The following is a 13,517-nucleotide window of genomic DNA, read 5'->3' as shown; positions in this document are numbered from 1 at the left end:
TTAAAATACAACAACAACTTACTTTTTTATTGGGTTTTCCTAGAAATGAGATTTAGTATCAAAAGAAAAACAGGTAATACCATAGACAGCAACTAATTTTTATATATAGTCAGATCTATTTCTGTTTTGTAAAGAAATCAAGGTTTTATTCTTTTAACAAGTCAGTGCTGTACTGGGGTGTAACTCCTCATATGAATAAGCACAATCATGGCATTAAACTTACTTTTCCAAAGAAGCCTTTGAAGAACTTCCTTTCCTGGAGGAACAGGGGACAAGTCGAGTGCTATTATTGCATAGGCTAAATGTCCCAGGTGTGCACATCAATTAAGCACATACAGAAGGAAAAGAGAAGGAAAAATGGGAGAAGGGGTAGGGATGAGAGTTTTAAAGAGTTATCCATACCAGGAGTGACAGGGAAAAAGGAAAGGTGCGTGAAAATGCAGGGAAACACACTGCACGACCTAAGAATCCAAGGAAAGAGAGGAACTCAGCCTGTATTCATGCAGTACAACTACTCAATTTAGTAATCTCTATTTTTCCAACAGAGATTATCCAAATTTGGCAGCAGAGAAAAAGATTAGGACATACTATTGGGCATGATGCTGCATTTAAAATTAATAATATTAACAAATAAAAGGTTAGTTCTACATACATTTTGCTACTTAAAATCAATGGTAGTCATTGTGGTGGCACATGCCCATCAACCTATCTCCTTAGGAGGCTGAGATAGGGCCTCTTAAGCCCAGGAGGTCAGGGTCAGCCTTGATATCATAGTAAAGGCTTGCCTCTTAAGAAAAAATAAAACAGGGCCTGAGAAGCTGCTTCAGGTCAGCCTGGCCTTCACAATGGGATTCCAGATCAAAAGCAAACAATCAACTTGCTGGTAAGACATGCCTCCTCACTGTGTGTAAGGCTGAGTCTGGTGCCCTGGCACTGCAAACATAACAAAGCACAACAAAAACAACCCATAAAGTTAAATCATGAGCACACATCAACAGTTTTTGCCACAGGCTTTCTAAGTCAGGACAGAAGCTTCATCACAGGTGTCCCACCTATTAACACCAGTCTGTCTAGAATGTGCTCATCTATTCTGCAATACACAGAGATAAAGAGCAGAGTCTACTCCACATGAGAATAAGTCACTTATGAAGGATCTAAAGCTAATGGCTATACTGGGGCACAAAAAAAATTGAGACCCAAACTACATTCATGGGTCACAAATGGAACAAGCAGCAGGGGTTTTGTTTACTTTTTAACTGTTCTTTTAAAGCAAAGATTCTTTTTTTTTTTTTTTTTGGTTTTTTTCGAGACAGGGTTTCTCTGTGTAGCCCTGGCTGTCCTGGAACTCATTCTGTAGACCAGGCTAGCCTCGAACTCAGAAATCCGCCTGCCTCTGCCTCCCAAGTGCTGGGATTAAAGGCGTGCGCCACCACTGCCCGACTAAAGCAAAGACTCTTGCATTGATATAACCATACAATTATCAACTATCAGGAGAAGGGAACTATAACAATCTATGGCGCTACCACCAATTTGTTTTGTTTTGTTGAGACAGACTCTTGCCATGTTGCATGGAACTCACAATGTAGACCAGGTTGACCTGAACCCCACAGAGAGCTGGCTCTGCACTCAGAGTGTTGGGAATAAAAGGATTCACCACCACAGCTAGCCCTACCATCGATTTTTAAGTACCACTTACACAAGCTGATTATTAAGTAAAATTTGAAGAACTTATGCAAAGTAAATAGGTTCAAATTCTCCCAATCCAGTTTTATATTCCCTTCTTAGGGTGAACTACATTCTTACTCCTTTACTTTTTATAATCAACGTTTGTTGCTGCAAAAATGTCTAGTAAAAGACAACTATGGTGAAAATGAGTTTATGAATTCACTTAGTGTTTCTAAACACTAGAGTGTTCCCCCATGTTTTGAAAACCATAGCCGGCATCAAGTGTTTCCTAAGACACTCTAACCTGCAGCTGGACAATGATGTAATACAAGCAGCTGTGCAGCAAGGCTACAATGGTTCTGCTGCCAAGTTTGGCGGCCCTAGGTTTGTTAGATTATGAGTATCAATCAGCCTTCAAGGACACAGCCAAAGTTAGATTCACCATTCTCACGGGGTGGGGAGGTAATCGTTAATATTTAATTCAGCTCCTAGAAAAGCTCTTGTTAAAGATAGGGTTTTTTTTCCTTTTTCTTATAAAAGATCCCGGATGTTAAAGAAAAAAAAAAGGTGACATGCAAAATGCATAAAAGACAGATATTGGATTAGAGAATATTAATGTTCTCTTAAAAACAAGTTATGATTCTTTTACCTGCTAAAATAAGAACATATATTAAAACAAATATATCAAATAGTGAATAAAAACTCTAACATACTAAAACTACTTATACAATGAAATGATTCTAAACCCAAGGTGGAGAGAGAGAGAGAGAGAGAGGGAGGGAGGGAGGGAGAGAAAGAGATTGATTGATTCAGAAGACAATGGAGTGAAATAACCTTTTACAACAAAAGGCATTTTGGATTATAGTGAAGCAAGGCAAAGCGTGGTATAATAACTACAGAACTCACTGCTACATGACAATACTCATCACCCTGTAACATACAGGCAACACAACTAAGGAACAGCCATTTCTAAAATGTATTCTATGCACTCTAAGTTCTGTAGTAGCTAATTAGTGAATTATGTCACAAAATAAATTAGTTAAAAATAATTGTTACTTTATGTACATAAGGGTAAGAGGTGGTCCAAGGAACACATTTAAAAAACTATCCCAATGCTACTTTCTTCACTTGAGAATGACAACCTTGCTAATGACTTCTAACAGAAGCTAATGTAATTCTATATTACTCAGGACCACGTGGAGAAAGATCTCCATAAACTGTAAGTGTAAATCACTTTCACTTTCCTACAAGGTTTAAATTTTGTCTAGAAACAAAATTGTTTATCAGTCATTCACATGACAGTCTGTTTTGCTGCTTAACTGGTATCCTAGCTATGTAATTCTTCATATTTTAAAGCTTTAGCATTCAAACATATTCTAAAAGTTTTTTTTAATTCTCTGTACCCTTATATACCCCTAAAATTTGTTTCCATTTATTTAAAGTTCTTTCAGAAAACTTTATGATCTTTATGCTGACAAACAAAAAATATTAGTAACCTAGTATTTGGTACACTATTAGAATCAGACACAGGGGCTATAGAGCCTAGATAGATATCCGTTAAAAGAATGTTGTCAAAGAAAAGAGGTACCTAGTATTTCTACAGTGAAAATTTGAAAGGAAGAAAAGAAAATCACAGGGATATATAGAGTCATGAGACAATATCCTGAAGACTTTCTACTTACTACAAGGTTCTCAGTATAGTACTAAATAACTTATCTACAGAACAGTGACATTTTTGTTTGTTCATTTTTGTTTTCTGAGACAGGGTTTCTCTATGTAGACCTGGTTGTCCTAGAGCTCTATAGACCAAACTGGCCTTGAACTCAGAGATCCACCTTCCTCTGCCACTAATTAAAGGCGCGTGCCACCATTTGGCTTAGAATAGTTAAGCTTTATTGAGCTTAATAAAAAGAAGTTTACCCATTACCCAATTTTATTTTCAATACATTTGCCAATGTTAAGTCTATAGAACTGTCCTAAGTTTCCTGGATATGCCAGGGGACAATGCGGGTGCTCCTCGATTGTGCCATATTATTGTTTTGCGGCAGGGCCTCTCTGAACCTGGAGTGCACTAATTCACCTAGACTGGCTTTTCTCTCGTAATCTTTCTGACCCCTATTTGTAAATCTCAGGTTCATTTGTATTTTACACAGTAAACATATTTTTCCTGTACAATAAAGACCTGTTTCTAATGTTTTAAAAATTATAAGATGCAGATGAAGTGACTTAAGCCTGTGACCCTAGCCCCTCAGTGGCTGGAAGATAATGTGCTACGAGTTGAGACTGTCTCAAAACTCAAATGAAACAGACAGACACCAAAATTTACAACAACACTAGATAACAGTGCTAGAGACATGGCTCCGAGGAGTGTCTGGCTCATGTGAAGCCCTGGGTTTGATACTCGGCATGGAAAAAGAAGACTGATTGTTTCTAAATTAAAAGATTTTCTAAAGAATATTTCCACAGTGGCCTCATAACCCTAAGTAATGTAAATTTTAAGACTTTAATAACAATAGTTTGTTAAGGATAATCTAATCTGTTTCCCAGGATTTTAAATTAAGATTTATTTTTATTTTTAATTATGTATGTTTCTGGGTGTGGGTTTGTGCACATGTATGTGTGACCTCAAAGGCCAGAAAAGAGTATTAGGTCCCCTGGAGTTCAAATTACAGGCAGCCGAGTGCCACCTCAGAGGATGCTGGGAACCAAATGTGGGTCCTCTGCAAGATCAGCAAGCCCTTTAACTGCCAAATCATGTCCCCTCCTCCCATTTCCTGGTTTGTTTGCTGTTTCTCATCATTATTAATATAATGCTATAAAATATTCTTTAGGCTGGGGATGGGGGCTCATGCCTGTAGTTCCATCACTAGAGATGTAAGGCAGGATAAGAAACTCAAGGCTAGCTTGGCCTACATACTGAGCTATACAAAGAAACTATTAAAAAAAGAAAAACATTCTTTAAGAAGGTTAAATAATTATTTTTAAAGCATCCTTAGTTAAACTCATATAGTTTATCATTATTCTAGAGGAAAGGAGCATTATTTTATTTAAAAAAAATCTAAATTTTTTATTTCTCTTTCAAAGTAGTTTTGATAAAAATGGAAAACTAAATTATCTGAGCCTGTATTTAATTAGGGACAGTCATATCAGAAAGTCAATCTGCAAAGCTCGTTTCATGGGCCACAGGACACAGACACAAGTCCTCTTCTCTTACACTGACGAGTGCAAGGGAGCATCCTGGGCTTCTATTATTTAAGAATTCAAATGTCCAAGACCTGAGACAAGAGGGTTCTATGCATACACGTGTCTGTACATGTACCATCTGTTCACAGCGTTGCTAGGTTTTGTGTTCTACACTTACCTATTTTCCTACTTTTCCTTCTACAATAGATTCAGGCATTCCAAAAATGAATCTATCTCTTTGATATATTTTTAAATTTTACATGAGGGAATAGAAGAGGTAACATAAACTGTATCAATAAAGCAGAAAGGTCTTGGTTATTAAGCCAGTTGAGAAATAAAAAGCACTCATTAGTAGCCAAACTTAGCAAACCCAAAGTGACATGAAATCAATGCTGCTGGGGACAGGCACATGCAGACATAACGCTTCAAGCTTCTACTGCACAGTGGGAATGGCTACACATGGGGGAGAAGGCAGGCTGTAAAGAGGACTTCAAGAGTTACGAGGCAGACAGTCCTTAGGCGTACTGAAAACAGGATTAACACTTCAACCTCATCTTTTATCAAGTGTGAATACTTCCTCTCCCTTACTAAATACACACCTATGAATGTAGTGTGTGTTCTATGGTGTAACAGGCGAAGAAAGCATTATCCATCCTGAAAAGGAGTTGTCCATTTCAAGTTTGTAAAAAAGGAAGAGAAAGTAGGTTGTTTGTGTCCCAGGGATTTAAAGATAGATGGTGGTGTGAGGATAATGAGGAATCCCTCCTAAAGTAAACCTCATCAGGCCACACACGGGCATTTTCTACTTTTGTCCCGGGAGAGCTGTTTCATAGAGATTTAAAATTAATCGTGTATAACCTAGGTATCACAAGTTAACTGTAACATTTCTGGCTGGTTTTAGAATATTTCCTATCAGATTTCAAACTGCTTGTTTCTTATGGACCACAGTAAGTGAGAGGCACATTTTGGATAATGTAAGAGCAAAAGGTTGGTCTTTACAATCTGTACTTCTGAATAGAGAAAATGAGATGTTCTTTTTTTTTCAGTAAGCCCACATCTTTTCCCTTGGGAGAACACACTGTTCTTATTGGATACTGGGGGAGTAAAACTCAGTAAGCACAATCTTGTAAGAGACCGTTAACAGAATATAGATCAGTATCAGCAACCACCAAATACATACAATACGTACGGCTTTCAGTCTTTTTACGGCGTCTTCACAGATGTGCATTCCTCTTGATTCTTCAACTTCTACATGGCCAAGGTACTGTGGAGAGAAGGAAGGAGTCAGTCAGTCAGTCAGTCAGTCAGCCCACTGGTGTTTACTGAGAAGCTATTATCTAGTAGACAGCTGATGACAAAGAGGTAAACTTCTGTATTCAAGAAACTCCCAGCTGTTGTAGAAAAATGAAGGTAATCTTAATTTTATTCACTCAGTATTTTCATAGGAATAAAATTTAGAATATTTCAGAGTTATCAGGGGAATAAATGAAAAGGCACCTGATAGACTAAATGTTACACGAACCTATGCGATCAGTAGCATAGTAACCTAAGTGAGGTTCAATTCCTCTCTCTGCACACATAAAAACAATGCTAAGACAGAGTTCCTCATCTAGCAATAAAAAGGACTAACAGGACCAGCAAGACGGCTCAGCTGGGAAGGTGCCTTCTGACCTCTACCCATGCACCACAGGGAATTCTACCCCAAAGAGGAGAAGGAAAGAACCAGGTAGGAGACATCCAAGAAGGGAATATTAAGGAGCACAAAACTTGGGAAACTGATCCCACTGACTTGCTTTTGAAGTCCTGGGCTAACCTTGGACTGTACAAGTAAGGATCTGCTCCTATAACTGGTATATCAAACCCTTTCGGAGCTCAACCAACAGACAGAGCATTTCCCAGGTTCCCTGTAACCAACAGGTGGTGTACATATGACACGCTTTGAAAACTTGATGGATACAATTAGCATACCTAAGTTAAAAAAAAAACCAAAGTCCTCCAAAATTTAGAATTTTTTAAGTACAGATATGAAACCCAAGTAGTAATGTCCACACATGACCTCATGTTGTAAGTCATAGACAAAATTCAGGTATACTAAAAATACTGCATATAATTACCTTTAGAATATATGTATAAGCCATATATGACACATGAATATTTACACTTAGACTTTAACTCTATCCATAGGATATCTTACTATGGTTGCATGCAAACAGTAGTTTTAAACGTTCTGAAAAACACTTCTAGTCCTATGCATTTTTAGATACGGGATATAAAACAAATGTAGTTACCTACTTATGACATAGGATACAAAAAACAACCGTTAGCTATTTACTTATAAGTGGATGACACGTCGGGCGGTGGTGGCGCACACCTTTAATCCTAGCACTTGGGAGGCAGAGGCAGGCGGATTTCTGAGTTCGAGGCCAGCCTGGTCTACAGAGTAAGTTCCAGGACAGCCAGGGCTACACAGAGAAACCCTGTCTTGAAAAACCGAAAAAAAAAAAAAAAAGTGGATGACACGTCACAGTTACTATGTAGCTACGGATGACTTTTGACTTCTAACCCTACTTGTATCTTTCAAGTGCTGGGACTACAGGCATGTGCTACTATATCCCCTCACAGCGCTGGGACTGAACCTGTGGCTTTATGAAGCTAGACAAGTGATCTACCAACTAAGCTATATCCTCGGGTGCTCTCCCTTAAAAAAGACTGAAATAGGTACCTGGTCTTACAATACAATATTCAGCTGGCATATGTCAAAATCATGCATTTAATTCATCTCTGGGGAAAAATAATCTATGGTTACCAACATAAAGATTTTAAAGCAGTTATAAAAAAGCATTCAAAGAATCAATGGTCAATTGTCTTGAAATAAAAAAATAGAAGATCTCAACTAAAAAAAATAGAATATATATATATACACACACACACACACACACACACACACAAAATGTTTAACAATAAGAAAACCACATTAGACACTCAGTAGAACAGTGGAGACAATAACCTCTGAACCTGAAAGCTGATCGATTGTCATGAACTTCATAGCTAGCATCACATATACTTATGAGAAACCAGAGGCCCTTACCCTGATATGAAAACATAGTTGAAGAGCGTATTGCTAGGTCATGTGGTACTCGTATGTCTGGTTTTATAAGAAACTGTTACTACCTTCGTTCCTGAAGGGTCTGTACCACGTTCACTCCTCACCTGCCATAAGTAAGTGTCTGGAGAATGCACTTTGACTCAGGGTTTTTACAGAAGACAGTTAAACTCACATTGATCAAATGCAATCTGGCTAAGGATGAATATGCTCACTACTATTATTATTTAAAACACGTTTATGTGTCTGAATGTTTACCTGCATAATGTATGTGTACCACTTGCACGCCTAGTAACCACAGAGATCAGAAGAGGACAGTAGAACCCATGGAACTGGAGTTCTGCATGGGTGTGAGCTGCCACTTGGGTGCTGAGATCTGAACCTGGGTGTATGGCAAGATCAAGTGCTTTTAACCACCGAGTGATCCAGACACAATTTAACAATTTTTAAGAGTATAATTCAGAGGCCAACAAGATAAGTCAGTGGGAAAAGACTCATGCAGCCAAGCCTAAAGATCTGAATTTGATCCTTAGGACTCACATGGTGACCCCGGGCATGTGCAGAGGCAGATGTATTGTGTGCATAGGCATGCATGTGTATACACAGAGGAAATGGTAAAAAAAATTATAAAAGTTCAATTCAATAGCATTATTATATTTAAAATGCTACTGTTTACATTTATTTATATCCTTAACTTTTTAAAATAATTTCAAACACAAACTCAACTATTAGGCAATGGCTCCTCCTTTCTCTCTACCTCTCAATTCACGGTAACTTCTAATCTTCTCATCTTTAAGAACTAGCTTAATGTAGAGATTTCATTTAAGTGAAATTACATAGTCTTGTTCTTTGTGTTTAGCTTATTTCACTTAGTTTAATATTTTAAGATTCACCATGGAGTACTACACATCAGATGCCTTTCAATTCCAAATAGTAGCTCACTGCATACATTACATTTTGCTTAGTCCTCTGAAAACCAACACCTGGCTTGTTTCCACTTTTTTGCTACTGTGAATAAAGCTGCAGTGAAGACTGGTGTATACAGATCTATATGAACTCTTGCTTTCCTTCCTTTGGGCATCTGTCCAGGAGTGACCGACCTGCTAGGGCCACACTTTCTTTAACATGAAGGACATGACAACTGTATTCTGCGGTCACATCACCAACCATTCCCGACAGCAAGGTGTGACTTTTGTCAATTTCATTAACATATAAAACTGTCCATGTTTTCTACTTATTTCAACATATTTAAATACTATAGATATAATTCCTATAGGGTTTGGAAACACTGGTCCACGAGACCATCTCTACTTAGTCCTTTAGAGAAGTATCAATTTTTAAAAATAGCTTTCTCATTTTACTCATGGTTTATTCAACTTTCATTTTTCTGCTTTAGGCAATTTTAACAATATATGAATCTAGAATACTCATAGCTCACTAAATTTTCAAAATCATTAGCATAAGTCATAAAATGCTTACATAACTTAATTTCTTTGAGCCTGTGGTAGCATCTCCCTACATCCTTCTCTCTAACGTGTATATATTATATATGTCCACATACTTTTGCTAGTGTATGTATACCTACATATGCACATACACACTTGTATTTTCTTTTTCTTAAGCTAATTATTATTACTGCCTCCAACTTATTTAACATCTCTGATTCCATTTTATATAACAAAATGAGAGGGTAGGTAGGCCTTTATGAGTTTCTAGAAATGAATACAAGATGTTCTAATCATTCTCATTCTACCATGTAACTCAACCAGTTCAAAAGGCCACATGTGACTATTTATGCCAACAATAACAAAGAAAGAAGACTTGGTAGAAAGCAAAGAATAAAAATATTTTATATTGTGCTGACCCTTAGTGGTGTTATCTATTTACAATGTAGAAATGGAAATCAGCCCCGAGTGTCAGTGGACTGAGAAAACATGCCAATTGAAACAAACATCATTTCAAGGTCTCTTTTCTTCTCTGAGACACAATCTCACTGAAAAACTGCAAATGACTTATGCCTTAATGTCTGAAATATTTGACACTGGAATTTCTTTTATTTATGCCTTTGCCAAACTCTCTGAGTAAGGAACTTTTATTCATAAAAATGTGCATTAGACAACTACTATGGGGAATTGCATCCTTCGTGAATTAAAACATTTTTCCCTTTCTTGAAAAAAAAAAATTAAAACTTAGATCCTCTGGCCCCACTTTGGTAATGTTATCCATGATGCAAGCCTAAGTAGTTCCCAGCAGCAGCAAGAAGCAACACAATCATCACACACTTGTAACAAACTATAAAGAACTGCATTATGGGGCTGGAGAGATGGCTCAGTGGTTAAGAGCAGTGACTGCACTTCCAGAGGTCCTGAGTTCAAATCCCAGCAACCACATGGTGGCTCACAACCATCTGTAATGAGATCTGACGCCCTCTTCTGGTGTGTCTGAAGACAGCTACAGTGTATTCATATATAATAAATAAATAAATCTTTAAAAAAAAAAAAAAAAAGAACTGCATTATGCATATATAGATAATATTCATATAGCAAATGCAGTGCACAAATGTACAGGAAACACTGTCAAAGTGCTATGTGCCTTTAACCCGTCAAATTAAAACATTCTCATCTTTAAAACTTTTAAATTCCAACTCAGTCAGTCATGACACACTCAGATTTATTAAATATAATTGTGAAATTCAGTACTGGAAAAAACTTGAGAGATCCAAACTTTTCCTTTAACTGTCAATAAAGTTAAATGAGAAGCTTAAGTCCTACTAACTAGTAAACTCTCAGAATCAAGAAGAGAGCCCAGGTCTTTCTCAATTACCTGACACTACCTCTCTGCTAAAGCACAGGCGTAACTGTCCTGTTTAAGTAATGGCTCATAGTTTACTGCTCTTACACGCACTTACTTAATGATATTCTTCCAGACAAAGTAGGCAATCCGAGCAGTATCCATTTTAGTAACTCTGCCCCAGCCCCATAGGGTTTCTCTGTGTAGCTGGTCTCTAACTCGCAGAGATCCACCTGCTTCTGCCTCCCCAGTGCTGAGATTAAAGGTGTGTACCACCCTGCCTGGCCCCCGTTTTCTTTCTTTAAAGTACACTTTTTTGTGCCTCTGTATGTAGTAGGTGTAGGGAGAGGCGTGCATGCATACATGTATGTACCATGGTGCAAGTATAGAGGTCAGAGGACAACTTGCAGGAATCAGTTCTCTCCTTCCATGTAGAGAAATTTTAATCCAGTGACATGGCTGTTTGGGAAGGTAATCACATCCAAAGAAAGACCTTCTAGGTCCATATGATCCGGCCTGAATGCAGACATACCCTTAGTACATACATAATAGCTAACAATGAAGGTAAGGCCAGTTTGTAGAAGGAAGCAACCATGTTTGAAAGTGACATTTAATTGAGGGGCAGATAAAGTGAAGAATCAGAAAAATTTGACAGAATGAGTCAGAGATAGGAAATGCCCAACTCACATGAGACAGCAGAAGAAAGAGAGGCCACTTAGGAGCAGCACAGAGTGAATCAGGAAGGGAGGGCAGTTCAGTGAGTGCAGCTGAGTTGAGTTCAGGCGATGCAGCGTTCAGTTTCACTGAGTTCATGCAGTCAGTGAAGTTCAGTTCAAATCAGAGGCAGTTTTTCCAGCCCAAGCAATTCAGTGAGAAGCCAAGAGATGCCAGATTGAATCAGTCAGCTTGGAGAGGAGTTTGAACCAGAACAGCTGAGTTAAACCAGCCAGCCAGAGTTTAGAAAGAACTAGAAAGGGTGAGCTTATTTAGCAGTAAGCCTCCAAGATGACAAATACATCTGACAAATAAAAGTGACTCTTACACTTCCACTATGTAGGTCCTGGAAATCAAACTCCGGGTTTGTCTGGTTTCGTGGTGAGTGCCTTAGCCCAATAAGCCACCTGCTCAGTCACTTTTTTTGCCCCTCCCTCCCTCCCTCCCTCCCTCCCTCCCTCCCTCCCTCCCTCCCTCCTTCTCTTCCTCCCTCTCTCTGGTTTTTCAAGATAGGGTTTTTCTGTGTAGCCCTGGCTGTCTTGGAATTCACTCTGTAGACTAGGCTGGCCTCCAACTCACAGAGATCCACCTGCCTCTGCCTCCCAAGAGCTGGAATTAAAGCTGTGCACCACCACTGCCTGATCTTTTTTGCAACTGAATGAATTAATAATAATACTAAATTCAGACAATGATCACCAACGGCTGATGTACCCCAAAAGTATAGCAAACTATTTTGTATGTTTAGGCCCACCCTACCAGTGAAATTGTGTGTGTGTGTGTGTGTGTGTGTGTGTGTGTGTGTGTGTATTTGTTTCACGGGGAGATAAAAGCTAAAAAATAAACCCTCTAAAATCAACAATTCAAAAAAAACTTGTTAATAAGCAAGGTGAGTTTTTGGCATTTTAACTTCAGTAAGGGATTTAGGAACTACATGAGAGAAAAAAGGTCTATGGAACACCCCATGCTCTCGGATGATACTCTAGAGAGTACACCCTGGGAACAGAAGGATATCAGAAGTAGAGAGCCCTTCCCAAGTAACACTCCACGTTTGTTTGTTTATTTGTTTGGTTTTATGAGACAGGCTGTTGCTGAGGATGACCTTCAAGTTCTAACCGCCTGCCTCTATCTCATGTATGCTGGGATCAGAAGCTTATGCCAACTGTATCTGGCCAGGCTTGCTTATTAAGTTAAAATCTGTCAAAAATATTATAAGGAAAAAAAATTAACAGGCCCAAATGTCTCAAAACAGTGATATGAACTTTTTGAACAAGATATTAGCATATAGAATTTAGCTAGGCCTTCAATAAACTCCTTGGTCATAATAAGCATTTATCAAATTGAGATTCCAAGAATGTATAGTTAGTTGATTTCTAGAATATAAAGTAGTAGTACTCACCTATAGTATATGACTATAAAATATGAACACTTGTGAGGCAGAGGCAGGAAGGTCCTCTGTGAGAGTAATAAGTGCTTATAACCTTTGAAACATCTCTCCAGCCCCAAATCCTGGTTTGCTTGGGGTTTTTTTTGCTGTTGTTGTTGCTGTTTTTGGTTTTTTGTATTACATTTTGTTTATTTTATGTGCCTTTGAGAGCAGAAGTTCCATGATGCTATGTCTGCTCAACTCTTTAATGGTTTCCCATTTCACCTAAATAAAAGTCAGAATCTTTAAAATGGAATTGGGCTTTGGTAATCACAGAACTCAAGAGAGTGAGGCAGGAGAATCATGAGTTTGAGGCTATCCTGAGCTATGTAGCAATACTCTGTATCCCCCAACTTCCATCTCCAAAACATTCTAGGCAAGTGATTTTTCAGTATTTAAGGATGGTAATGAGGGCAACTGTAGTAACAATAACTGGAAAACATTACTTCTAGCTAGTAGACAAGGGCCCACGAATGAATAAATGACACATCTAATACTGGACACTTGTTATACAGACAAAGCTTACTCAGAGTTATCTTCTATTGACTCTAATTCCATTTTACATATGCACACATGCAGTGACTTTGCACCAATGTAACTGCTAAGCCAATCAGGAGAAGACTGTACATGCCATATACA

At 38.2% G+C, this 13,517-nt stretch overlaps 1 protein-coding gene across 8 annotated transcripts in view; it reads right to left on the bottom strand.

Moving 5' to 3' along the window:
- Numb (NUMB endocytic adaptor protein) overlaps positions 1–13,517 on the bottom strand; it is a 123,782-nt gene that overhangs the window by 31,032 nt on the left and 79,233 nt on the right. For 5 of the 8 annotated variants that reach the window (XM_028782169.1, XM_028782166.1, XM_028782172.1 and 2 more), the window contains 2 exons: positions 6,038–6,112; positions 224–256 (listed from right to left, as the gene is read on the bottom strand). In XM_028782169.1, the coding sequence (XP_028638002.1) occupies positions 224–256; positions 6,038–6,112 (108 nt within the window). Of the gene's footprint in view, positions 1–223; positions 257–6,028; positions 6,113–13,517 lie in introns of all 8 variants that reach the window. The other 3 variants (XM_028782173.1, XM_028782171.1, XM_028782170.1) reach the window with 2 other exon arrangements.

This window comes from Grammomys surdaster, unplaced genomic scaffold, assembly GCF_004785775.1.
Source record: "Grammomys surdaster isolate TR1022 unplaced genomic scaffold, NIH_TR_1.0 721, whole genome shotgun sequence".
Taxonomy (NCBI): Eukaryota; Metazoa; Chordata; class Mammalia; order Rodentia; family Muridae; genus Grammomys; species Grammomys surdaster.
This window is presented reverse-complemented; position numbering and strand designations above follow the sequence as displayed.